Raw genomic sequence first — 22,478 nt, forward strand, 5'->3', positions numbered from 1 at the left:
TCTACTTTGCAGGCAGCCACTGAGCTGGCAAATCAGCAGGGTGTGGCTGGGGAGCTGGGACAGAGCCTGTCCCCACTCTAGCACTTATCAGCCGGGCAGCCTGCATGTACAGAGGTGCCCGTAGCAACCCCGCTGATATCGCGGTGCTGGCAGCGCAAACGCCACAACCAAAGGCCAGCTGCTTTCTGCCCGGGGGCGCAGGGGCTCTCCTTCCCCATCCCAGTTCTGGGAGCAACGAGAACCGATTCTTGTGCTGCGTCAGGAGATGCCAGAGCAAAGCAGGAGTCGTCGCGCAATGGGATTTTCCCCTGCCACGGTCACAAGACTCGTTTCTTGTGGGTCCCTTAGCAGACACTGCACAGGACCATGTCCTCTCAACTAGAGCCTTCTCGTGACAGGCTCCTGCTCAGTCCTGGGGGGACGAGGTGCCCCGCGTCCCCTGCTTTGAGCATGCCCTTGCAGGGCTGCCTTTCTCTGCAAGGGAAAGCATGTGCCGAGGCCCAGAGCCACCGTGAGCCCCCAGCGGGACCCAAACGCTGCGCAGAGTTCTCCCCACCCCACGGTCTGTCTCCAGGGCTGGCGAGGCTGCAGCAGAACGAAACGGGGCTTCCCTGAGCTGCAGTGGTGCCCGATGCCTCATGCCAGACAAGGGCCCGGCCCAGGGGGAGGGGGGTGTGTCACGGCCGGGGGGGGGGGGGCTGGTGCCCGCCCCCGCGGAGCGGGCCTGGGCCTGGGGCCAGCCCTGGGTGCTGGCCGGTGCCAGTGGGGCAGTGCCCGCGGGGCCGGGGCCGCCCCTCCCGGGCCCATCCGCCGCCAGCGGCCCCAGCCTCGCCCCGACCTCCGCCCCACGGCCTCGCGCGGCGTGACGTGTCCCGCAGCGCCACATGCCTCGCGGACTTTTCCCTCCGCGGGCGGCGGAAGAGCACCTTTCCCTTCCGGGCCGGGTCAAAGGGCGGCGGACGCGGCCCAGTCAGAATCCACCACGCGCCCCTCGCCGCGCGCACGCGCAGTGCCCGCCCGCCGGGACCGCCCGAGTGCCACGTTCGAGGGCAGGCGGCCGCGCGAGGCGGCGGCGCTGACCAATCGCGGCCGACGCAGCGGGGAAAGGGGCCAATGGCGGCCCGCGGGAGAGGAGCGAGGCCAGCGGCCAACCCGCGGCGGCAGGCGGAGGCCGTGCCCAGCCCGCCAGCGAATAGGAGCCGCGCGGCGGCCGGGGCGGCGGCCCGAGCCAATGGCGGGCGGCGGCGGGGCGGCGCGGCGCGGCCAATGGGGCGCGGCGGCGGCCAGGGGAGGCGGGTTTATAAGCGGAGGTGGCGCCGCGGCCGCAGTCCCGGCCCGTCCCGTCCCGACCCGCCGCCATCAGCGCCATGGCGGGGCTCCGCGCGGTCCTGGCGCTGCTCTGCCTCCTCCCGCCGCCCGCTCGCGCCTCCGCCGTGGCCCCGGAGGAGGAGGACGGCGTCCTGGTGCTGCGCGCCGCCTCCTTCGAGCAGGCGCTGGCGGCGCACCGCTACCTGCTCGTCGAGTTCTGTGAGCGCGGCGGGGCCGGGCCGGGAGGAGCGGGCGGGCGGCGGCGCCGGGGGCCGAGGGCGGGGCCGGGAGGACCGAGGGGCCGGGGCGGGGGGGAGGAGGTGCTGAGGGAGCGGGCTGCCGCGGGGCGGGCGGGGGCTGCTGCCGGTCGGCCGTGCGGGGCCGGCCCGGGGGGGGCTGCCGGACCCGGGGTGCGGGGACTGCGCTGCCCTTGGGCTTGCCCCGTGCCTGCTCGCGGGGCTCTCTGAGCCCGGGCGGCAGCGGGGGGCGTCGTGGGCGGGAGCGGGAGGCTCTGGCCGGCGCTGACACCCTGTCCCGCAGACGCCCCGTGGTGCGGGCACTGCAAAGCGCTGGCGCCTGAGTACGCGAAGGCAGCGGCGAAGCTGAAGGCAGAGGGCTCGGAGATCCGGCTGGCCAAGGTGGATGCCACGGAGGAGTCGGAGCTGGCGCAGCAGTTTGGCGTGCGTGGCTACCCCACCATCAAGTTCTTCAGGAACGGCGACAAGGCCGCTCCCAAGGAGTACACAGGTGAGCTGGGGAGGCTGGCCCTGCTGCCCGGGTGCAGAGGACAGCGACGTGGCAGCGGGTCCTTGCACCTGGCCCCGCGCTGCTGCCTGCGCTGGTGCGGCTGGACAAGGTCCACTGTGACAGTGACTCAGGGAGGGGAGCAGCGCTGCAGCGGGTGTGCTCTGGGTGGGTGTTGTGCTTGGGGTGTTGAAGAACAAGTCTGCCTTTAATAGGCTTTCTCATCTAAAGCTGGGGAATTCTCTAATATGAGCTAAGGCAGATGGAATTGTTTTTGCCTAGGAAAGCAAAGCAGTCCAAGCTTGATTTGTTGCTCAGCTTGACTTTACTCGAGTACTTGAGCAATGTAGCACCCAGAATTGAAAAAAATGCTTGGGCAGTTGGGTAAAGGGGCAAACATGAAATCTAAGACAGAGGTGTAAGGAAGACCAAGACAAGCAGAATTCAGCTAAAGCCAGCCACATTGTGCTGGATGCTGAGGGTAACATACAGAATACTGATTTTGAAAGGAAAAGGCGATATATTTGCATGAAAAATATTAGCATCTTGGAGAAGTGCTGTGTTGCTGGTCAAAGTTTAAGAATGTACTTGGGCTAGAAGCAAGAGAAGAATGGATTCCCGGGAGCCCCTTGTACCTTGACTTAACAATTAGGGATTAGCTTAATTACACTAGGAGTGAAAGGAAAAGAGTTGCGTAAACAATATCTTGATTCTTCCTGACTTCTCGGCCAGCTGCTAAACAACCTATCTCAAAGCTTAAGGGGTTTGTGTTCTTAAACTTAGTTGGGGGGAAAAGTGAATCAGTGTTCTTATCTTTCTGTTGTAGCTGGTAGAGAAGCAGATGATATTGTCAGCTGGCTGAAGAAACGCACTGGCCCGGCTGCAACTACCCTGACAGATGCTGCTGCAGCAGAGATGTTAGTGGATTCCAGTGAAGTGGTTGTGATTGGTTTCTTTAAGGTAGAGTTTCTGTTTCCATTTGAGAAACTCTTGTGTACGTCTGGGACCTTCCCTGCTTTCTGCCCCATGGGGACCTGACAGCTGGGGAAGGCTCTCCATAAGTTGTGAAACACTTGCTGTCCTGCCTTACTTGATCTTCCAGTTCTCTGGCTGGTAAGCCCTGGGATGTTTATGCTTCAGTTTGTTGTGTCCCATATGAGACACCTTTCTTTATTCTCCAGGATTTGACATCAGAGGCTGCAAAGGAGTTCTTGCTGGCAGCAGAAGCCGTGGATGACATTCCGTTTGGGATTTCCTCCAGTGCCGATGTCTTCACCACGTACCAGCTTAGCAAGGATGGTGTGGTCCTCTTCAAGAAGGTACTGGTTGGTGCAAAGCATGAGCACCACACTTGAGGCTTCTGCCTCTTCTTACCTTTTCTCTAATCAGTCAAACTCAAAGGAGGGCAGCCCTGGATGAAACAGCAAAAGAGCCTGTGCTGTCAATGTGGCTGTTTCCAAACCTCAGAGCCTGGAGGGCAGAAGAGCAGAGCCTGCAGCCCTTTTGCGGGGTGGCGGAGCCCCAGGTCCCTTTGCAGGCTGCGGCTGGCAGCGGAGGGGCCCACAGTCGGCAGAGGGCAGCCTTGTCGGTCTCCCAGCCTGGTGCTGCCCTCCTGAAGCTGCTGGGCTTTGGGTCCAAGCTGTTGCTTCACTCACTTCCCTGTTTCTCAGATATCTGGCTGCAGTGCAGTAATGGTCAGCACAATCTTTAAAATATTCATGGCTGTAACTAGTGAGGCCTCCCGTGCCCTTCTGCAAACTTTGAATGTCTTAGAACGGTAGCCAAGTTCTTGATGGCTTGCCATGATGCTGTGTCTTTGATTGTGGCTTAGCAAAGTTGCTTTTAAACATATTCAATATTGACCTCTGCTGCAGTTGGTCAACATCTGTGTCCAAGAGTTGTTCTGTCTCTCATGCTGCTGTGCGTTCTGTGGCATAGTGATTCCAGCAAAGTTCCTAAGAGGATTTGCAGTTCCAGCTGACTAGGCTGGGGCAGTTGGATTATGTGCAGAGGGATGCTGGCCATCTACAGAATCAGAAATAAACTTACTGATGTCTTTTACTATTAAAATCCAAGTCACTGGGATGAATTTCTAGGTTTGAGGAGACACATAGAGGTTCCTTAGACTTGGTGGTACTGCACACATGGGTGTGGTGAGGCAGGATGGAAAGCTGCTTTGCATTTGGATTTATTAAATCTGTAATCTAATCAGTCATCAATCTGACCAATTTGACCTAAGACAGGTTAAAGAGTTGAAGGAATTCTTGTTTCATTCTTTCTTTGTTCAGCTGAAATAGCATATTTATTACTACACCTCTGAAACTGTAGTTATTTTTATGGTGTTAGAAGTTTGTAGACTTAAATTCTCAGTCAGAAGTCCCTCAGATCAGTATGGCTGAGGGTGCAAGTAAGTTATTTGGCTAATGAGTTCAAAATGCTAGGGTTTTGCAACTAGAAAAGTTGGGGTGGGTGAAGGGCGCATATTTTGTTCTTGGCTGACTTGCTACCTGTATCTTGCTCTTCTCACATGTATAGCTTTCTGTATATAATCTTTCTGTATGCTCTATTGATGGCTAAGGTTAGGCTGAAATAGCTGTTTGCAGGGATTTTCTCAACTTTTCTTCATGTCCTTTGACAAACACTGAAGTCCAAACAGAAATGCTCCTCTAAAACTGACCGTTTCTTTGGGGCCGTGGGGTGTACCAGCATTGGGCTCCGAGTAGGGCAACGTATGAGATTGCTTTGAAGTAGCTAGGTTACAGCTAAGGCTTCCAGCACTGACAAGTTACTACCCTGGGTTTTATTTAGTTACCTGTACATTTTCTCATGTTTAGTTCTGTAGAATGGACTTGTGTTGATTTGGTCTGATGCACTATCCTCTAACCCTTAAGTCCTGTGAGCTCTGTTATGGTTTCCTCTGCTTCTGAAGAACTGGGGCAATGGCAGGACTAGTCTTTAACAGTAAAGGAATTTTCAAGCTGTTTTCCATAAGTGTAGTCAACATGAGTACATCTGGAATGAAGAGCAATCCTGCACCTGGCAGCTTCTCTGTCAGGTGTGTTAGGAGTGGGAGGAACCTTGGTCTGAAAGGCTGTTCATGAGACACTGGAGGGCTGGGATGCTGCAGGAGTGCTCTGCTCTATGTGGAAGAAAGAAGGTGAGATGCCTTTCAGCCTGTGAACGTTGCCTCCTTGTTCCTGTTTCAGTGTGGTGTCAAGGTAGTGCTGTGAGCGCTCTCAAACATGTCCACCCCAAACCAAGGTGAAAATGAGCACCAGTGGTAACCAAGTACCAGGGCATAAGAACCAGATGGTTTATCTGAACACCAGTTATGGTTTTGGACTTTGGCTCAGCTTCCAGCAGTTAGTTGGGTCTAAACTGAGAGGGTTTGTTGGCTAGTCATTCTCATCTTATTCTTTGTGTGAGTTGTCCAGACTTGCAAAGACCCTCAAACAACTGTTCTGAAGGCGCTAAGATGATGTTCAGTACTGTTTAAAGTATTTGCAAAGTTAATTTCCAATGCTAAGTGTTTTGCTCAGCTTTTCAGCTGAGACTGGTATGCTTCCTCTAACAGAAGGTTATCCGAGTCCACTCTCTTGCTTCTGCCAGTAACTTGAGCATTGCCCTGCCATGGGACTGCTGTGTTATCCTGCATATCCTCTCTTTAACCTTGATGGTCCTCTACAGCTGTTCCCTTTCTAGGCTGCCAGAGAGGGTTCTGAGAATCCTGGTCAGGGATACAGGTGATGTCCTAATATAAAAAGAGATCTGGCACCTCTAGTGTGATGTGCATGTTAAACATGTGCTGTTGTCTCTAACAATAGAGACTGAAACCACCCCACAGAGCTAAGTAAATTGCTATTACTTGCAGTGCATAGTGGGCTTTGCTGTCAGACTTCTTTCATAGCGCTGTCTGGTTAGAGTGTGTGTGTCTGCTCTGACATTGCTGATTCCTGCAGAGCAGAAAGCTGCCTGTGCTTCTCACAAAGCTGTAAGGCAGCTGTTAAAAGTCATCCTTGGTGACCTGTTTCACAAATGGTTTCATGATTGTGCAGAACAATACCAAGATCTAAGTTGACTGTCTTGTGGCTGCTCACCTTTTGCTGCTGGGGATGACTTAAGGCTTTGCTTGCTAGGAAGATGAACACCTTGATCCAGATTTTATGTGAACATGTGGTGACCTTGTTGAGAGGTGGAATTCTGCTCTGAACAAGTGCAGCTGAGATCCATTGGGGCAGTGACTCTGGTGTGAATGCATCTTATTTCTTGAAAGGGATTCGTATGGGATATGGAAGTGTTCTAATGCAAGAATGTCTGTTTTTGCAGTTTGATGAAGGCCGTAACAACTTTGAAGGGGATCTCACAAAAGATAATTTACTGAACTTCATCAAGTCTAATGCATTGCCTCTGGTCATAGAGTTCACTGAACAGGTAGGTCTTCAGATACTTGGGAGGCTTCTTCCTGTAGCTACTGTGTGAGTATAACAAAGCTTAAATTGTAGGTTGTGTGGTTGTGTTTTATCTTGGAGCTGACACTAGTTTGAGGTTATGGAGAAGTGTGAAGAACACAAGGGAAAGGAGGCATAAGCTTGCTGTTCAAAGCAGTCCTGTAGTATTGGAGGCTCCTGTGGTCTAGTCAGAATAGCGGAGCCAAGCTGGTTTTGACACTGATTTACCTCTCTTCCAAAAATAAAGTTTATCTTCTACTCCTCAGACTGCTCCTAAAATCTTTGGAGGAGAGATCAAGACTCACATTCTGCTCTTCCTACCAAAAAGTGTGTCTGACTATCAAGAGAAACTGGACAACTTCAAGAATGCAGCTGGAAACTTCAAAGGAAAGGTGAGATGGATTTCTTGGATCATGAATTAAGTGACCACCTCCTGCAGAGAATGGTAGCACTGTCTATCTATATCCACTTAACAGCTGTGGAGGAGGACTTGAAACTAGCTTGCTCTCTACCTGTGTCTCTTGATAATGTGTGACTGAGTCACTTACTGGCTTACACACTGGCTTGCACAACTGTTGAAAGAATAGCAGTTAACTCCTGACTTTCCTTCTTGTGGATGTAAATCTGACTGCCTTAACATCAGTGCCAGGTCTGTGTGCATGTTGCTTGAACTGTTGTGGCTCCAGCATTTGTGCTCTGACAGGGTGCCCTCTTAATGGGCTTGGAGGAAGAGGGGCCAGTTCAGCTACTACCCATGCAAGTGTGTGTGTAAAGTATCGATCGCCAAGAGATACTTGTCTTCATACTGCCTTTGACTTTTTCCTCCAAAGATCCTGTTCATCTTCATAGACAGTGACCACAGTGACAACCAGAGGATTTTGGAGTTTTTTGGCCTAAAGAAAGAAGAGTGTCCAGCTGTACGTCTGATCACACTGGAGGAAGAAATGACCAAATACAAACCTGAATCAGATGACCTCACAGCAGACAAGATCAAAGAGTTCTGTAATAAGTTCCTGGAGGGCAAGATCAAGGTAATGAAGATAAACGCTGCTGGTGGCAAACCTACTGGCTAAGCAAGCATTAAAAAATCCTCCCTGTGAGGAGTTGTGCGAGTCATCTGGAGAAAATCCTTCCAACTAATGTACAGAATATCTAGCGGGCTTCGTGCTGAGAAACAAAAGGCAAAACTACTGGGGCATAAAGACTGTAGGGAAGCAAGCTCTGTACTGGCACCTTTGTACAATCAGAGCCCGCTCTTTCTGCTGCTTGTGGTAACTGCTGTTTATCCAGTTGCTCTTTCTGCCAACAATCTGTGGAAGGTGTGAATTTATGTAGCACAGTTTAAAGAGCTTTCAGCTCTAATCTGCTGCAGGTAGCCATATGCAACTTACTCCAGTAGTGACTGTTCAGCTAAACTCAGTCCTGCAGGAATGATACTGTCAGCAATATTGCTTCCTTCCCATAGAGCTCAATTGCAGTTCTCTCTGCACAAGAGCACCTGTTTATTCCCACTTGTTCAGGGTGGGAAGGAGACCTTCTGTAAGCAAAAGAGGAAGTGACTGATTCATCTGGTTGCTCACAGCCTATGATTGACGCACTGAGGGGGGTGGTTAATCTTGGGTTTTGCAGGATATGTGATTGCATGTACATTCCAAGCAGCTGTGTAGCAAACTATCTCTGAATTTCACTTCTTATTCCAGCCCCACCTGATGAGTCAAGATCTTCCTGAAGACTGGGACAAGCAGCCTGTCAAAGTTCTAGTTGGAAAGAACTTTGAAGAAGTTGCTTTTGATGAGAATAAGAATGTCTTTGTGGAGTTCTGTAAGTATCTTTCAAGAGCTGATTCCAAGTAACTGGTATGAAAGGAGTGCCAAAATACTGCATGACCAGGGTTAGGGAGAAAGCATCTTACAGAATCTAAGCCACAAAGGGAGCACCTCAGTTGAAAAGATGTTTGTGAACTGTCTGGCATGGGGGCTGAGCGGGAGTGGTGGTGGTAACTTGTTAGGTTGGTGGTGCTAGCTATGTTTTTCTAATTAACAGATGCCCCTTGGTGTGGTCACTGTAAGCAGCTGGCTCCTATCTGGGACAAGCTGGGAGAGACCTACAGGGACCATGAGAACATTGTCATTGCCAAGATGGATTCGACAGCCAATGAAGTAGAGGCAGTGAAAATCCACAGCTTCCCCACACTCAAGTTCTTCCCTGCAGGCTCTGGCAGAAATGTAAGAAGGCAGCTGACCTTTATAAGGATCGCATAATGAGGGAGCACTAGAAATGCTTAGTTGCCTGCTTGAGTTCTGCTTTGGATGAGGCCTTTGGGAGGGCTCTTCATTCTGTAGGGGTGGAACACATCAAGTCTAGGACATCTGAGACCCTTTGGGGGGCTGGGCTGTAGGAAGGAGTTTGGTGGGGGTGGGAAGTGGGAATGGGGAAAAGAGGGAGCATAGCAGAGGACAGTGTGCTCATCTGCAGGCTATTCTTTCCTCGCAGTGATCTCTGAAGTCTAGTGGCTGAGCTGTTTTCCTTCGTCTCATATGGGTGAAGGTGAATTTTTAAATTCCCTTTTGCTTGGCATGTTAACTGTTGCTCAGAAAGAGAATTCTCCTCTCCAGGGGCATGGTTCTGTAGGTGCCCGTAACCATTATCTTCATGTTTTTTCCTGTGTAGGTAATTGACTATAATGGGGAGAGGACACTAGAAGGCTTCAAAAAATTCTTGGAGAGCGGAGGTCAGGATGGGGCGGCAGCTGATGATGTGAGTAATATTAATACAGTACTCTGGGCCTTCAGAATATGGAGTGTGGGTCGGATCTGGTGCTGTGCTTGAATCCTCAATCCTACATAAGATCCTGGGCTGTTATGTGGCAGGAACGGATATTGGTGAACGAAAGTGCCCACATCATAAAATGTGACCTGTTCAGTTGCAGCCTGGCTGGCCATTGGCCTGTAATGGACTCCTTTTATTGAGAACACTTCAGTTGGGTATGAAGCAAATGTTCTTGGGAGACTTAAACACAAATGCATTGGAAACTTGATAATAACCTCTAAATTTGCACAAGCTGTCTCTGGTTGTTGTGCAAACTGCTAGAGTACTTAGAGGGCTTGTTCTTTATTGAGAACTCCTGCTCAGCACCTGAGACTTGAGCAGTATGATGAACACTACATCTGCAGTATATCTAGTTGGAAGCTCCTTGCCTGCTGGGGTGGAGAGTGTTACAGGTGCAGGTACCAGCTTCCAGGGGTTTCTAATCCTTAAGTCCCAAATTCAGAGCTCCTGGTAGAAGTCTTTGGATGTTTTGTTAACATGGCAGCAGAGAATAATGAACAGATCAGAGATGCTGTTCTGTGCTTGGTTTTGGATCTGCCTAATGTGCCAGAAACCAGTAGCTGTCTTTGTAACCTATACAGGATCTGGAGGACCTGGAGACGGATGAAGAAACAGACCTTGAGGAAGGTGATGATGATGAGCAGAAGATCCAAAAGGATGAATTGTAAAGAGAAGGCTGATCTACATCATCCAAAAAATCAGACACTAAATTGGCTGCTGTTACGCAGCCCAGTGAGTCAGAAACCCATTAAGATTTAAAGCAGAAGGTGAATGACTGGAAATCCAGAGATTGGCTTTTAAAGTAACACTTTACCCTCACTTGTCTGTACACTTGACTATCTTTTCTTTCTTTTCGCTTTTGAGAAGGGATCTGTCACTAGGTAGCCAGCCCAGCCAGCTGGGCTCATTTTTTTTATTGTGATGTACTTTTTTTGTACACAGCTTTTGTTTGAAGTATTCTGTTCTCTTGGGTAGAAGCAGATTGTGAAGTGGTAGCATGAGTTCAATGGCCCAATGTTCTGGAGCCTTGCCACTAACATCTTCCAAGAAAGCTTTTTTCCTTTTTTCTTTTAAGACTAAAGCCCATAGTTGACTTTTGCACCTGGCAGGGTCCTTAATGGTCTCAGCTGTTCTTCCCTGGAATCAGCCTTCAGTATATGTAGGGGAAGAAGTAGTAGGCTGATGGCAACATCCTGGTGAGGAAGGTGTATATGAAGGTGGTTCTCTTCATGCTGGCCAGATATTTCCTTTCCCCTCTGCTTTCAGACACTTGAAGATGACTATTCCAATAAACACCTGGAAAGGTGGAATACTGTGTGCACTGGCTGTGGCAGGCTCTGAGGATGGAGGTGATCGCTGGCTCACCAGCTTAGAGGAGACCTAGCTGTGCTGCCATCCTTTTGATCAAATGCAAGACCGTTTTGCAATCACTTTCCATGCATTATTTTGAATGGGTTGACCAGGCAGGTGGGTGGTGTGGGAGGGCCTGATAAAATAGATCAAACAGGACATTTGCAATTACTGGGTTTGGGGGAGGAACTTGAATGGGGGAGTGCCTCAAAGGCCTGAGCTGCATCAGGCTGGTTCTTAGCATTCTGCTACAATAACATTGGAACTGAATTTGTTGGCCAAATAAAGCTGAGATTTTAATACTATTATGTCTCTCTGTCTTTATTGGAATATAGAATTAATATATTTGAACCTGACCTGAAAGAAGATCAGAGTTCTAGGGTGATTCTCAAGGGACTCTTCCAAAATGGTGTGTGTTTGTCAGCTTTCTCAAACTTTCACTAAATATGACATTTTTGAGAGAAACTACATTTTCTGAATGCTTCCAGTTTTGCAGGTGGCTTCTGGTACCTCAACCTGGAGAAATTTGTATTGCATGATCTATAAAGGAAAAGAACTTGAAGATGACTATGTCATGTCCAGATTAAATCATCTTGTGCAGGCAGACAACTAACAGCTCTATTAGCAGTGAGTGGACATTGGCTTGGGCTCTGAGAGTAAGTGGCTCCCCTTGCCAGCTGGCCTGAGGTGAGAGGACCTCATTGCTCTTGAGCAGTTAACCAAGGAATTTGCCTACAGGGAAACCTGGGGCTGCCTGTAGCTCTGCTAGTCAGGCTCACATGATCCAGTGAGCTACACTGCTATTTCCAAACCAGTCACTTACTGCTGAAAATATTTTTGAAAGGAAATATGCTATAAATGTCACATGCGAGGGCATGGTGAAGCTAGAGGACAACTCGGGAGGCTACTGGTGCCTGTCACTGAACGTGGGTGCACTGGGGTGGTAGAGCAGAAGTGTTGTACATTTGCAGTGTCTGCAGCACCAGCTCCAGCCTCCTGATGCAGTTCCCCTGGGAGCAGAGCCCCTGCCGAGGCCCGGTGTGGTGTGCGCGAACCTTCGGCGCAGCAGCATCAGGGCTGGGGCTGAACAGGCAATCGCTGACTGGGATCAGAAAACAGTGTTTGTTACTGCCTGTTCTGCCAGTAATCAGTTGTGTTTGTGACTGTTACCTGTGGTTATCTGGAGAAGGATCTTTGAAGATGCCTCCCTCCAGGGCTGTGGCCTCGCAGGTCTGAAGGCAGGCAGGGGGTGTGTTCTTAGTGTAGCCCAGCTGCCATTGCTGTACCCCAACAGAGCAGGCAGAGCTGGTGGCCGGTGTCAGGGCTGGTCAGTGGTAGCTGCTTCTGAGTAAGAAAGCTGCTTTGCGTTTTGGGGTGGGGAGGAAGAGAGCACTGCTAGTAAGAAGTTCCACTGGAAGGTGCTGGCTAGGACTTGGTCCATTTGTGGAGCCAGTTAAAGTGTAAACAAGGCTGGGCTCTGCAGTGGTTCTCCCCTGTTTATGGTCTGAGACCTGCCTTGCTCAGCTCAGAGGAGGGGGACTTTTCTCATACACCAAGGCTGCTCTTGGCAGATCAGGACTCCATCAGAGCCATCTTGTGTACACAGCTAATTGCTGTTCCAAGAAAGCAAGCTAAAAGCATTCTGTCTCCACAGCAGATAGCTCAGCCTCCTATTGCACAGTGTTCTGTCTGATGTACCACTGAACAGAGAAGCTCAGCACAAAGATCAATATGTTTACCAGAAGATGAACAAGTGCAGCAGGCTGTTCTCAGGTGTGTGGCTGACCGCACTGTCAGCCTCACTGCTGGCAGGGGTTCAGGAGAAGGGCCTGTTGCAGAAGGGGCAGAACAAAATCTCTGTGACTCATAATGCATGACAGGGACTTTCCCTGATGCACTGAAGGGGAGTTCATTGTCCTGCCTGGACAATTCCCATCAGCATGAAACAGCACAATATGCTTGTGTATCTGAAATGACCAAACTTTGATGGGAAAAAGGATGGAGGAGCAGTTGTTGCTTGAACTCTTGGCAGATCTGAAAGATTCCTCTGTGTAAATGGTCCATTCTGGGCCTTTGGCAGTTACAGCTGGAGAGTAACGAATGCAGGAATTGTCTGGTGGTGGTGCTATTCTTCAGCAATTCTTCTGAGGCTGTTCTGTAGAAGCCTGCCCTTACGTAGCAGCTGGTTCTGAGTTTGAAGTAGGACACTGAACACCACAGAGTGGCATTGTAGGCTTCTGGTTCTGCGCCTGTGTCAGGGGCACCAGCAGCACCCCTGTCCTCACAAGGGCACTGATAATACCCAACATGCTGGTGGTGTTCTCCGTGCTTAGCTGTACGCTGTCTCGCAGTCGTGCTGGGCAGCACAGCTCATTCCACTCCTTTCAAGTCGTCTGATGCAACTACAGGAGAGTGACTTAGCTCTGAATGTATTTGGCACCACAGCTCTGACACGTCTGCATTGCGCTGGCTGGTCGGTACGTGAGCGGCTGGTTCCCCTCGCTTGGTGATCGTGCTTGTGCCTTTTCCTTGGCACACACACGTGTGTGTGTGTGTGTGTGAGGGCTTGCTACTGGGAAGTTCTGTTTTCAGGCCTTTGGGCTCCTCTGAAGGGCTCTCCATGCAAAAGCAATGGTGGATTTGACCCCTTGGATGGGCACATCAACAGGTGGGTGGTAAAATGAGACACCAACTTCTGCCCAAAAGTGGGAGGCTGCTGGCCTGGGCAGCTCGATTACAAAGTATCATGGCAAATAGCATGAGCTGCATGTCCTCAAAATAGCCCACGGGAGCCTATATAACGTGATGCCCCTGGAGAACCATCAATCCTGGGTCAAGGGCCTGCGGGTGAACTGCGTGTGCCCAGCACCACCTCCTGCAGGCGGCATGGGAGGGTAGGGAGAGCCCGGCGGCCGCCACCCCCCTGCCGGCGAGGGGACTCGCACCCACTGGGGACACGGACACGGGCGCGGAGGGAGCGCAGCGGTGCGGGTGCCATCACACCTCCATAGCGAGGACCTGACAGGCAGAAGAGGAGAAAGCAGTGCTTCAAGGCCAACGAGTGGTAGGGCCGAGCACTGAGCAACTCCGGCTGCTCCTACAGCCCCCCACGCCTCTGCTCCTCCTCTTCCTCTGCAGTGTCTGAAGGCCACGATCAGCATGAAGGACTATTACCCAGTCTCAATGCCCCGGTACAGTCGGTACGCCCAGAGACTGAGAGCCTCACGCACTGTGCGCTTCCCCAATGACATCGTCTTTCAGGATCACATCAGGCAGGGGGACCTGGAGCAGGTGGGCAGATTCATACGTGCCAGGAAGGTGACTCTGGATACCATCTACCCTTCTGGTGAGTGCTGCCGGGGTTGGCAGAGCTGAAATCTGCCCAGCGGTGTGGCTCAGCTGGGCTGCGAGGGAGATGAGAGCCAAAGCTAGGACGTGGGTTGGAATCGTGTTGTTTTCCTCCCTAGTGAGGAGTACCACCCCCACATTGCCAAGCAGGGCCCAAGAGAGCCCCGTGCCAGTGCCCCAACATCTCCCCTCAACAGCATGGTAGCGCACGCTGTGGGAAGCGGGGAGGCTTACCCTCCAGGTCCCTTCAAGGCATGACGGTGCACCCGCAGTGTGGTGGGACCTAGAAAAGGAGCCGTGAGCACAGGCTGGTCTGTGGAGCTCTGGTTGGGACAGTGGGGCTCCTGCCTTCCACCCCGGCTTGGGGGAAGAGCAGGGAGAAGCAAGGCTCTGCGTTTTTTTCCTGGCTCTGTCCATTTCTCACAAACATTGTTCTTTCTCGCACGTGTGGATCTGTGGACTTGTGACATTTATGTTTGTGGGGAAGGCATTGTGTTATGTTTGCACCCAACCTCACTAGCAACTGTTTATGGAATGCCTTGATCCGTAGTGGCTGGTGCAGAGCCCAGATTTGCCCCTTTCTTGTGCTCAGCTTCAGCCGTCACATGGCCACGGAGACAGGGTCTCAAATGACCCCGGGCTTCCTCCTATCTATACTGGTTGCTTCATTACTTGCTCTGTAAGGAGCTTCCAAAACTCAGATGGAGCAGGATCGCGGAGACACTCTTCTCGTGTCCCCACGTGAGTCCTGGCCAGGACTCGGGGCAGGCCGCTGACCAGGAGCTCTGCAGGAGAGGGCAGTTCCTCCTGCCTTAGTCTGTCCTGCCTGGCCCGGTGGGGAGGTGGGTGCTGCGCCATCTTAGAGAGGGTATTTATGCCGTAGAAGGGGAACAGAAACCTGTGGCAGCTCCTCTTGCTTCCTCAGTCTTTGTTTCTTTCCCCAAACTCATCTCCCTGATGAGGGTTTGCTGGCGGCCCTTTCCTGGGCTGTGGACAACTCGCACTTGTAAGCTCAACATTTAGAGACTCCTCCCCCAGCCCAAGGCTCACAGGTCCTCTCCTTCTAGGCATGGCAGCCCTCCATGAAGCTGTGCTTACTGGAAACCTGGACTGTGTCAAGCTCCTGGTTAAATACGGTGCTGACATCCACCAGAAAGACGAGAACGGGTGGACGCCCCTGCACATGGCCTGCAGTGATGGCTATGCTGACATAGCCAGGTGAGGAGCACCTCGCGGGGCTGAGGGGACACCCCTGCCTTGCCGAGCCCTGGGAACCACAGCCGACAGCGACGGGGCCGGACCAGGCTCTGACCGTTTCCTCCTAGGAGGGTGCCCAGTACCTGCGGTACACGCAGGACTGCCTGGGCCTTAAAGCTCCCTGCGGCTGCGCCCGGGCATCATGGCAGTGGGGTGGGGGGGAGCCCGGCGAGCCGGGAGGGGCTGCCCGGCAGGCCGTGGGTCCCCCCGGCTCAGCTCCCCGTCTCCTGCAGGTACCTCATCTCCCTCGGGGCCAGCCTGGAGGCCACCACCGACGCCGGGGAGAAGCCCTCGGACCTCATTGACCCCGAGTACACGGACCTGGTGGAGCTCTTCCGAGCCGCCACGATGAACTGAGGCGGGGCGCGGCCAGGAGCGGGCCCCGAGGGGCCGGGGCGGCGGGGCTGCGCCGGGCCCGAGGGCCGGGCCGGGCCTGGGCTGGGCCTGGGCCGGCGGCCGGGCGGGGGCTCGCTCGGCCCCGCGCCTCGGGAACCACTTTGTACTTTTCCAATAAAGCGTCTCGGACACCGCCGCCGTTCGTGCGCCCGGCCGGGGCCTGGGGGCGGGCCGGGGCCTGGGGGCGGGGCCTGGTACCTGGGCCTGGGGCCTGGGGGCGGGGCCTGTTGCCTGGGGTGGGGCCTGGGGCGGGGCCTGGGGGCGGGGCCAGGTTCTGGGGCGGGGCCTGGGGCGGGGGGCCTGGGAGCGCGGTCTGTTGCCTGGGGGCGGGGCCTAGGGGCGGGGCCGCGCCTGCGCGTCGCGGCGCTTCCGTCGCGGCCCGAGGGCGAGCGGAGGCGGGAGCCGGGCCCAGGTGAGGGGCGCGCGTTGCCATGGCGACGGGCGGGGGGCGGCCCGCGGCCTAGCCCCGGCCTGGCCGCCCTCTCCTTTCTCCCCGCAGCCGAGCCGAGCCGAGCCGAGCCGCCGCCGCCGCACTGACGACGCCATGGCCAGGTGAGCCCCGCCCGGCCCCGGGCCCAGCCGCGGCCCCGGGCCCGGCTCAGCCCCGCGCTTCGCTTTCAGCTCCCCCGTGTCCCGCGTGGTCTACAACGGCAAGCGGAGCGGCGGCCCGCGCTCCCCCGGCGCCGGCAGCGAGATCTTCACGCCGGCCCACGAGGAGAACGTCCGCTTCATCTACGAGGGTGAGCAGCGGCGGAGGCCGCGGCGCTCGGGGGGCCGCGGGGCTCGGGGGACCCCGGGGCTCGGGGGACCCCGGCTGCGGCCGGGCCTGTGCCCAGGCGCCACCTGAGGTGAGCGACCCCCGCATCCGTGTGTCCCCGCAGCCTGGCAGTGTGTGGAGCGTGACCTGCGCAGCCAGATGGGCTCCGAGCGCAGCCTGGTTGAGGAGTACGTGGAGAAGATGCCGAACCCTAGCCTCAAAGGTGAGGGGGGCGGGGGGCACCCTCCCCCGGCTCCTACCAGAGGGGATGGCCACCCCCAGGGAGCCTGCACAGGCTGGGAGGGGGCTGCGATGCGGCCTCTGCAGCCAAAGTCTCTCCTGTCATCCCTGCAGCGTTTAAACCTGTCGACCTGGGTGATCTGAAGAGGAGGAACACACAGGATGCAAAGAAGTCCTAAGGCAGGTCCTCCCTTTGGATCGGCTGGTCTCCTAAGGTCCTCAAGCAGATTTAATTTGAGATTTTGTGTTGATTTCCTCCTCTGGTCTGTACTTGCAGAAGCCCGCGGGAGAGCCAGTCAGCTTTGGGACTGGCTCTGAAGCTACCTGAAATCAAAGATGCTCAGGGGCTCACTGAGGATGCCCAGAGTCTGTTGCAAAGGATTCCAGCCCCCCACTTGTAGCTTTCTCTGGCCTCAAGCTGTCCTTCCCCACTTCATGCTGCGCTCACAGATCTCCCGTTCTCCTTCCATCTCTGCCCCTGGTGTGCTGAGTACATGGGCTCCCTGGGCTCTGGTGCGTGGCAGGGCAGAGCAGAGCAGCTGTGCTGTCGGTAGAGGTAGCGCTAGTTCTCCGCTCCCTTCTGTGCACCAAGGATCCACAGCTCCTGGGGTGGGCCAGGGGGAGAAGGAAGGAGAGTTGGTTCTGTCCTTGTGCCTCAGGACAGACGGGCAGCCCCAGTTCAACACCCTTCGTGTAGCTGACTGCTGGGCAGGTCATACTGGCTGTTCCTTGCTCCCTTGTGGGAAGGCTTAATTTGTACCTGGGTTGCTAGTGCTTGGGACTTGGTGCTGCCAGAGCTGGTGGGTCCGTATCCGAGGCTGGATTTTCCTTGTGCTTAGATTGGGCCAGATCCCTGTGGTGCTGGAGATGGAGCTGCTCCCCTCTCCCCGCGATGGAGGGAGGGAGGGTGTCAGCACTGGCCCCAGCCCTAGGCACCTGAGAGGTGGGGCACTGGGCCGCATTCAGCCCCCCCCGGCCTCAGTGCTCTGGCAGCTCCACGGGAGGTAGCAACGGTGGGGGGCTGACTGTGCGGAAAGAAGCTCGTTGGCATCCTTGCCTGAGCAGCCCCGTGCTGTTCTGTACTAACACCATTTTCCAGACGTGCTTCCTCCAACCTGTGGAAGAGATTTGGCCTCCACAGCTGGCAGAAATGTCACTGCGTGGGGGCTGCCATAGTCCGTGTAACTCACGCTGGAGGGGGACTTTCTTGGGACCGTCACTCCTGGCAAGGCTCGGGTGGTTTCTGCATCATCGCCTCTGAGCGAGGGAGAGCGACTGTGCCATCCTCACCCATCTGAGCAGAGCACTTGTGCATCTCTGTGCCCCCAGAAGACCGTGGGGAGCGGTGGGAGCAGCCCCCTGTCCGCCTGTGCTCTGAGCCGGTGGGGAGGGGGCTGCCAGGGGCTCTGCCCAGTGCCAGTGGGCTTGGGAGGGGTGCAGGGGGAGTTGTGGTTGCCATTACCTTTCCTTTGTTGAGTCGTTGAGCTATACTGTTCCCTTTTCTTTTTTTTCTGTTGTCTGTCACTTGAGGAGTGTTGTAAATAAAAGCTGGTGTCCTTTTGGGTCTGCCTCCGTGTGACGCTGGACGCTGCCCACCACAGCCCCTGCTCTGCGGCTGCCTCAGCCGGGCACGGGGCTGATCCCTCCGCTGTTCGCCGCAGCGGTTATGCCTGGCAGTGGAGCAGCGTGCGGCACGCTCCCAGGCCGCTCCTGAGGGTGCTGGTGCGGTGTACCCGGTGCAGCGCTGCGAAGGCCCGGGAGAGGGCTGTCTCAGCCGCGGCATCCCGGTGGGCTGTGTCCTGCCCGATCCCGCCTTGGTTCCTTGGCTGCCTGCGCCCGCAAGCTGCATGTGCCTGCTGCTCTGTCTGTGCTGGTGTGCGCCTGCAGCCTTGCTGGGGCAGGGCCCTTGTTCTTCCCCTTTTTAGACTTCCAAAACGTTCCTATTTTGTGGCTGAAGCCATTTTAGACTTCAGCGATGGCAGTAAAGGCCAGGGCTTTCCTTGCCTTTTCAGGCCTGACCAAGTCCTAAGGAGAAGTAACGCAGAGAGCAGAAGCCGCCTCTTATTTTTACTTCTTTTTTTTCCAGAAGGGATCTTGCCCTTGCACTTGCTTTGGGCTCTTAATTTCACCGCAAGCACGTGCAGCCTGGTGCTGTGTGCTGGTAGCACAATGCCCTTGGGCTCTGGCAGCCCTCCTGCGAGCCAGCATCCTAGGAGCTGTCGCTGGACCAAAGATTTAAATGTTGAGACTATTAATACACTCTTATCCTCTTCCCTCCCCTGCTTTAATGGCATTTAAACTATACTTAGCATTGCTAGAATTTCTCCTCAAGTGCATCTCTTTATACTGAGCCACGACCCTGTTTACCTCCCATCACCAAAACATTCCCGGGGTGCTCGCATGCCAGGGCGCGCTGCCCAGTTCTGGCACAGTGGGACGGTGCCTCGGCCCCTGTTGCTGACGGCTGTGCCAGAGCTGCTCCTTGGCCCACTCCCTCGCCCCAGCGCTGCCAGACCCTGCTTCACTGCAGCCTGCGGGGAGCAAGTGCCCTCAGGGGAGCAGGGGCAAGAGGTGACAGTTACTGCTGTCGTGGACCCTCTCCTGTGGCTTTTCCTGCAGGACAGGCCCTGTGGTGTGCCCCGTGTCTGGGGAGTGCGGAGACAAGCGGGGCTGCCCTGGCTGGAAACCCTGAGCGCATCTGGAGCTGTGCATCCTGGGACCGTGCGTCCGAAGGGATGGGAAGGGGCTCCACTGGGGCCGGTGGCATTGGAGGAAGGTGACCCGTCGCAGCCGGCTGGCCGGAGCCTGCTGGTTGGGGGACCCCTGCACCTCGGGGCCACCCAAGGGAGGGAGCGGTGCGTGGTGCAAGGGGAGCGGGATGGGGATGTGTGCATGGGCAAGGGCTGCCCCAACACGCTGGGAGCTGGCCGCATGCTGCTGGCACAGTCGGACTGCAGCAGCCCCCAAGCAGCTTGTCTGTGGGTTGTGCTCTGGCGCGGAGGGAGACCTGCAGCCGGCTGGCTTGCTGCTCTGACGGCTGGGCAGGGCTGGCTCTGCCTGTGCCCTGTGGGGCTCGGGGCCGGTGCGGGACGGGCTCTGTGCGGTGCCCAACCCTCTCCCTTCCCCGGCCCGGGCAGGCTGCTGGCCGCAGGCTGCCGCGGAGCCCAGCACTGTTCCCCGCGGCTGGGTGCATGCCGCAAACCTAGTCTGGGGCTGTCCTGGAGGCTGCAACAGTGTCCCCAAGGGCACGTACGGGGGTCCTGTGGCCCAGCCTCACCGGCTTCTGCCTTGTTTTTGTCTTGGCTTGGGTGCTGTAAAGCCAGAGGCAAAGCAGTCACTTGAACTCTAATGAAATGTCATACAAAAATTATTCTATAAACAGGCGATTTTTATAAAGACTAATAACAAACCACGGGGGTGAGGGCGGTGAGGTGGCGCAGGAGAAGCGTGGAAGTCAGGTGGCGGGGAGGGGCCCTGCAAGGGAGTGAGGCCGCAGGCCAGAGAAATCAGGCTGTTTACCTATAAAAATCGAACTCGGCAAGGGTTTATTTTCCCTGTGACTCGGATACAGTGCTTATCATTAGATTAAACGGTGGGAGGAAGAGAGGTATGTGTTGTATCATTGAATTAAGTGGTGGGAAGAGGGGACAACAGCGGGCAGAATCTACTTAGAAGACCAATTTGCAGAGCTCAATTCCCTTGATAAAGTGGGAGTATTCCTGCGCGGCCCCGGGGTGCCTGGCTGCAGCTGTGGGGGTGCCGCCGCCCGGGCAGGCCGTGTTGGGTGGCAAGTGGCAATTTAACGCTCCGGCCCCACCCCACGCCTTGGGTTTAGCCCCACAGCCAGGGAGTCGCACTGCAGCTGAGTCCGGCCTCTGCCCCCCAGGCCCGTCAGCCTGTGGCGTGCAGGCTGGTGGGCTGGTGGCAGCGCCTTCGGTCACTGGGAACAGGCGGCGCCCACCAGGCAGCCGGGGCGTGCACCCGTGTGTGTGTGTGCGTGTTGTGCAGGTTGTGCCGCGGGGGTGCAGGCGGTGCTGCCCGCAGCCCGGTGCTGGTGCTGTGCGGGGAGCTGTCAGGGTGCACAAGGGGATGACGCTGCAGGCAGTGCCAGGCCGCGGCAGGGAGGGGTCCCCCAGCCCCAGCCTTCGCTGCGGCCCCAGTAGAGCCCCTGGAACGAGGGTAAACTTCCTGCAAGGCACTCACGTCTTGCCTGCCTTGTCCCGCAGCCTGGTGCAGGGTGGGTGCCGTGTGCTGCAGGCACCCACTGTGAGTGGAGGCTCTGCCCTCAGCCCTGGTGCAGCCAGAGCCCCGGCAGCCAGTGGGCACAGCAGCACAGGGGCAGCGGGCTGTCCCCTTTCAGAAACTCTCCGCGGTGATGGGAAAGGATGCTGACGGCAGTCCCATGGGAGCTAGCTCCTTGGGCCAAGGCTGGCCCTGCTCCCAGGGGCTGTGGGACACCCTGCTCCCTCTCCCTGGGGTCCCAGGAGCTGTGTCGCTGCCTGAGCAGGGGCCGTGCCCAGCAGTCGTGGGGTTCTGTGTGTGCCAGGGAGCTGCTGGCCACAGGTGGGAGCCGCTGGCCGGGGCACAAGGCTCTGTGGGAACAGGGGGACAACCAGGGCACACAGGGCTGCAGGCTCAGCCCTGCGGCACAGGCAGTGCCCCAGCTTTGGGGCAGCAGCCAGGCTGGTGGCGGGTGCTACGGGGCCGCTGTGAGCAGCTCCGAGGGAGGGGTTGTGCTCCGGTGGGGGGACCCTGGCGCAGGTGGACATCAGGCGCTTGCACGAGGCTCCTGGCCACCAGCAGATGCCATCCCTGCTCGGGGCTGTGCCCGGTGCTGCGAGCTCTGACCCCCAGCCAGCCCCTGCCATGTGCCCTGGCCCCCTCAGCAGGGACACCCCTGACAGACCCCTTGGGGTGCCGGACCCAGCCAGGCTGCGGGCAGGATGGTAGGACATGACAAGGGGCAGTGCTGGGGACAGGGGGTTGTGGGGACATGGGGCAGTGCTGGGGGCTGTCCCACGGCCCCGGGGGATACAAGGCATTATCGCAGGGACACCCCATGGGCTGGGGCTGGCTTGGGGTCCCCAACGGGTCCCCGTCATGGTGTGGCAGATGCAGAGTGCTGGCGCTGCACGTCACCCTGCCTGGGCAGGATCTGGGGGTCCCTGTGCCCTTGGCGCTGTGGGGCCAGCCTGGCCCCAGTGGGGTGTCACAGTGCCATGGGGGGGACGACAGTGGGGTGTTGCCACGGCAACACTGGAGCAACAGGCGCAGGACCCGGCGCCGTTCGATGACCATATTTACCTTCCCAGAAACCGCTTCGTGCTCCAGCAATTTGCCTCAATTAGGCTCGTTACCACGTCAGGAGGCCGCAGTGACGGCAGTGGCCGTGGGGGCCAGCAGCTCGGCGGGGGCTGCCCTGGCCCGCTCTGGCACCGTGGCTCTGGGCAGGGTACATGCCTGTCCCCCTCCCCATTGCCATCCCTGCACCTGGGAGCCCAGGCAGACCCAAACCCCTGTGCTCCCCTCCCCTTGCCCGCTCAGCCCCACAGCACCACTCCCCCATGGGTAATGTGTCCCCACAGCACCGCTGCGCTGCCCCACTGCGTTGCTGCCATAGGCTTGCAGCCCTTGGCACCATGGCCCAGACCCCTCCGCCCCACGTCCCCGCCGCCTGCGCTGCACCGGCCCCTGGACGCTGGGTCCCCACTCGGCCAGGGCAGACGGCAAGTTGTCAAGTAAACAGAGGAAAATTACTGCGTGCTCGGCACGGCGCTGCCACTGGGAGCCAAGCGCCGTGC

At 56.2% G+C, this 22,478-nt stretch overlaps 3 protein-coding genes across 4 annotated transcripts; all 3 read left to right on the forward strand.

The window, feature by feature from the left end:
• Positions 1-1,285: 1,285 nt before the first annotated feature.
• P4HB (prolyl 4-hydroxylase subunit beta) lies at positions 1,286-10,984 on the forward strand. The gene is made up of 11 exons (XM_075169231.1): positions 1,286-1,527; positions 1,849-2,055; positions 2,879-3,012; positions 3,234-3,371; positions 6,379-6,483; positions 6,767-6,892; positions 7,331-7,531; positions 8,201-8,321; positions 8,544-8,725; positions 9,171-9,257; positions 9,911-10,984. The coding sequence occupies exons 1-11, from the start codon at positions 1,368-1,370 to the stop codon at positions 9,995-9,997; spliced, it is 1,548 nt and encodes a 515-aa protein (XP_075025332.1). The 5' UTR covers positions 1,286-1,367; the 3' UTR covers positions 9,998-10,984.
• A 2,419-nt stretch (positions 10,985-13,403) lies between these two features.
• PPP1R27 (protein phosphatase 1 regulatory subunit 27) lies at positions 13,404-15,654 on the forward strand. Its single transcript, XM_075170076.1, has 3 exons — positions 13,404-14,025; positions 15,095-15,245; positions 15,518-15,654. The coding sequence occupies exons 1-3, from the start codon at positions 13,839-13,841 to the stop codon at positions 15,639-15,641; spliced, it is 462 nt and encodes a 153-aa protein (XP_075026177.1). The 5' UTR covers positions 13,404-13,838; the 3' UTR covers positions 15,642-15,654.
• A 375-nt stretch (positions 15,655-16,029) lies between these two features.
• Positions 16,030-18,239, forward strand: MCRIP1 (MAPK regulated corepressor interacting protein 1). 2 transcript variants are annotated; one of them, XM_075169233.1, is made up of 4 exons: positions 16,030-16,232; positions 16,302-16,420; positions 16,562-16,660; positions 16,792-18,239. In XM_075169233.1, the coding sequence occupies exons 1-4, from the start codon at positions 16,225-16,227 to the stop codon at positions 16,854-16,856; spliced, it is 291 nt and encodes a 96-aa protein (XP_075025334.1). In that variant the 5' UTR covers positions 16,030-16,224; the 3' UTR covers positions 16,857-18,239. The 2 variants fall into 2 exon arrangements, with proteins under 2 accessions (XP_075025334.1, XP_075025333.1); XM_075169232.1 differs by having other exon boundaries at positions 16,043-16,232; positions 16,771-18,239.
• The last annotated feature ends 4,239 nt before the right edge of the window (positions 18,240-22,478 follow it).

This window comes from Calonectris borealis, chromosome 20, assembly GCF_964195595.1.
Source record: "Calonectris borealis chromosome 20, bCalBor7.hap1.2, whole genome shotgun sequence".
Lineage (NCBI taxonomy): Eukaryota > Metazoa > Chordata > Aves > Procellariiformes > Procellariidae > Calonectris > Calonectris borealis.

Excerpts from the sequence above, each read along its gene's own strand:
- MCRIP1 (XM_075169232.1), top strand. Across the intron at positions 16,421-16,561 it reads CGTCCGCTTCATCTACGAGG|CCTGGCAGTGTGTGGAGCGT; the intron begins GTGAGCAGCGGC and ends GTGTCCCCGCAG. Across the intron at positions 16,661-16,770 it reads GCCGAACCCTAGCCTCAAAG|TCTCTCCTGTCATCCCTGCA; the intron begins GTGAGGGGGGCG and ends CTGCAGCCAAAG.
- PPP1R27 (XM_075170076.1), top strand. The coding sequence starts at position 13,839 with ATGAAGGACTATTACCCAGTCTCAATGCCCCGGTACAGTCGGTACGCC. Across the intron at positions 14,026-15,094 it reads GGATACCATCTACCCTTCTG|GCATGGCAGCCCTCCATGAA; the intron begins GTGAGTGCTGCC and ends CTCTCCTTCTAG. Across the intron at positions 15,246-15,517 it reads GGCTATGCTGACATAGCCAG|GTACCTCATCTCCCTCGGGG; the intron begins GTGAGGAGCACC and ends CGTCTCCTGCAG.
- P4HB (XM_075169231.1), top strand. The coding sequence starts at position 1,368 with ATGGCGGGGCTCCGCGCGGTCCTGGCGCTGCTCTGCCTCCTCCCGCCG. Across the intron at positions 1,528-1,848 it reads CTACCTGCTCGTCGAGTTCT|ACGCCCCGTGGTGCGGGCAC; the intron begins GTGAGCGCGGCG and ends CCTGTCCCGCAG. Across the intron at positions 8,726-9,170 it reads CTGCAGGCTCTGGCAGAAAT|GTAATTGACTATAATGGGGA; the intron begins GTAAGAAGGCAG and ends TTTCCTGTGTAG.